The 3009-nt window shown below is 37.1% G+C and overlaps 1 protein-coding gene across 1 annotated transcript; it reads left to right on the forward strand.

The window, feature by feature from the left end:
- Positions 1–492: 492 nt before the first annotated feature.
- LOC108605489 lies at positions 493–974 on the forward strand. The gene has a single exon (XM_017995218.2). It carries the CDS (start codon positions 523–525, stop codon positions 910–912), a length of 390 nt encoding a protein of 129 aa, XP_017850707.2. The 5' UTR covers positions 493–522; the 3' UTR covers positions 913–974.
- The last annotated feature ends 2035 nt before the right edge of the window (positions 975–3009 follow it).

The raw sequence follows: 3009 nt of genomic DNA on the forward strand, positions 1-3009 counted from the left end.
TTTGTTGAGTAGGCTAATGTGACTGATTCGTACCGTTTGCCTTTGCTGATGGCCTCTGTGAGTGCGTGAGTGTGTGCGTGTGTGTGTGTGTGTGTGCGTGCGTGTGTGGGTGTGTCAATGTGCTGAGGCTTATTATGCTTATCGAGCATTATTGTTGATAGCACTCAGTGCGCATTGACTTGCCATGAATCAACTGCGGCAACGTGACTGACTCGGCAATTGCTTCTCTCTGTTTCTCTCTCTCTCTCTTTAAAGAAGTTTTCTATCGCAAGCTAATAAAAAAATTGTTATTTAATTTATTAGTCATATTTATAAAAACAATCACATTTATTTTGTAGCTTATTTATAGCTTTTAGCCTTGGCTTGGTACTTGATTTGCTACAATTATCAGTTCCTAACTATAGTAGCAGGCATATGGGAATATTTGGGTTTTTTTGTCGCTATAAATACTCAACAAGCCATTTGCATTGGTTTAGTTCAACGACAGCAGTTTAGCGTGAAGCCAATTGGCAAAGAATTTCAATGCCAAACGTCGCTGCCTTAAAGCTAGCACCAAGTCCACCCACTTGTTTGCTGAGTAGCGGTCTGTTGGTGTTGGATCTGTTGGCGTTGCAACAACAAATCAATGCAAATTTCATCTTAAACGCGATTACCAACTACAAGAAATCACCGTTCGAGCGCAAAACTCTGGAATTCATTGACAGAAAGTGGCAAGCACTGCAGACGCTGTGGCGCGAGTTCCGGCGACGGGATAAGCAAATAAATCGTGACTACAGCAAAACCCACCCGCAACATGGATACTTTCAACAAGAGCTTTACGCGCTCATCCAAGAGAAATATATGGCGGCTCGTGGTCGCGTGAGTCGCGACAAGAGAAGTCTGCTCAAGCTGACAGAGGCGCAACATGCTTAGAAACTCTGAGACAAGATGACAGCCATGCTCAACTACTAACTAACGAATTAATTTTAATAAAATCTCAGCTAGACTAAGCTTTACTTTTAAGCTTTAATTTATATGAAAAATTATTTACGCTTAAATATTTGTTTATTTTTTCCAATTTTCTTAAAGATATTTTCGCTTATTTATGCATAACAGGGAAACGCATTCCCCGTTTCAGGCCGAAATAAAACTTATATGTCGCAATTGGTTTTTCCCATCAACTTTAATCGAAAGTTGCCCATCAATCTAAGCTGAGTGATAAATTGATTGATTGTCGCTGTCGGTTGCGATTATGGTTTCAAGTTAAATTTTGGCTTATCATAATTTGCTGTTTGTCATTGCCGAAAGCAACTGTAGACAGAAATTGCAATGTCATTTGATTGAGTGCAACAGCCAGCAATGAAAGTAATTGCAATAGAATATTTATTATTAATATAAAAACTTTCAATTTAGCTATGAGTTGGCAAATAATATGCAATAAAATAAAGATTATAAATTCGTTTAAACGATCTAACAGCGTGATCACTAAGACTATAAACATAGTGGGGAATACCTAATAGTTAAGCAATCAGCGTGTATTAATATTTTAGCCAAGATAAGTGCTACCTGCTCGCTTAATGGGAAATACCATTGGCATGTGGCTATTTAAGCTTATCGGTGACAAAAGGATTACTACAAATTACTTGTTAGCTTCCACTTTGGCTGATTACACGCATTAGGCAGCAGGCAATTAATTGTATTTCTTTGTTTTTGTCGCACAACAATTGGTCCTGGGCCTGACCAAATAAACAAATAATGTGCTAAACAGCCAATAAAAATGGCCACAAAACAAACTAATTCGATAATTTGTTGTTGTTTGCCAAGTCAGTGAGCTTTGGTGTCTGTGTCTGTGTCAGTGTGTGAAACAAAAAGGACAACAACAGAATTGAGCGTGAAGCCCTAAACTGAATTAAGACCACAAATTTATGTGGCGGCTGAATGCTTTCACGCCTTAGCGTTGAAAGTTCTTTTCCAGGGTGCAGGCACATACCTCGAAATAAATGTGGCAAGCGCGTAATGAACAAAATACCAAATGCTACCCAAGACAAATGTCTTTATTATTTGCAACTACGACAGCGTGGCTGGCGATTTATTGCAGAAACTTTAACTAATATTAAATTAAATAGATTGTATTTATAGTATTCGTGCGTATATACTATGAGTTTGATATGGTTTCTATTATTATGCTATACTGTTATCTTATCTTGCGCTATCGACTCTGCTTTGATATTATTTTTAAAAAGTATTCCATGTATTGAATGAATTACCAAGTTATTAACAGTTAATGTTAAGTTAATGTTAGTGAGTAGTTTTAGAATATAGCCTTAACATATGCGCAGCTCAAAATATTAATAAGTTGTTGATACGAATTAGAATAAGTTGCCTACAAGAGATGACAGGAAGCCAATATATATATAAAACATAAAAAATTACAATAAAAATATTATTTTTTTAAAAGTCTTGCTTCCTTACTTCTACTAGAAATAATTTAAAAATTTTAAGTTAATTTAAATATTGCATGAAAAGTGGAAGCAAAATGGACTACTCTCATATATATTTAAGCGATTGCTAAGCACAGTTGCGCATAAAAGTATGCTACTAGCTACTAAATTTATGTTAAACAAAAGCACGATGGGCTCCTTATTTTTGGGTGCGCTTGAAAGCACAACAATGAAACAATGTGAAATAAAATGGCATATTTTAGAGCGCGCGCGGCGCGTGCTTTAATAAGATTTATTAAGTCGCGGCAAAGCGAATGAAAGAGAGCGAGAGAGAATGGGAGACCCTTGGCAGTGCCTTACCAAATGGCAAATAACAAGCAAGCGAAGCAGGTGGAATGGGGGCGAGATGTCTGTCTATGCCGTGTTGTAAATATTTGTTACTTAACTCTTGCCGCCTTTGTTTGCGTTTTGTGTTGCCGCCTGTTTGTGTTTGCTGCTGCTCTACACCAGCGCTCAAAAAAACAAAAAAAAATATGTTCTCCCTCCTTCATTGTGCGCTTCTTCTTGTTGCTGTTTATTTTAAAGCTAA

This window comes from Drosophila busckii, chromosome 2L (assembly GCF_011750605.1).
Source record: "Drosophila busckii strain San Diego stock center, stock number 13000-0081.31 chromosome 2L, ASM1175060v1, whole genome shotgun sequence".
NCBI lineage: Eukaryota > Metazoa > Arthropoda > Insecta > Diptera > Drosophilidae > Drosophila > Drosophila busckii.

Excerpts from the sequence above, each read along its gene's own strand:
- LOC108605489 (XM_017995218.2), top strand. The coding sequence starts at position 523 with ATGCCAAACGTCGCTGCCTTAAAGCTAGCACCAAGTCCACCCACTTGT.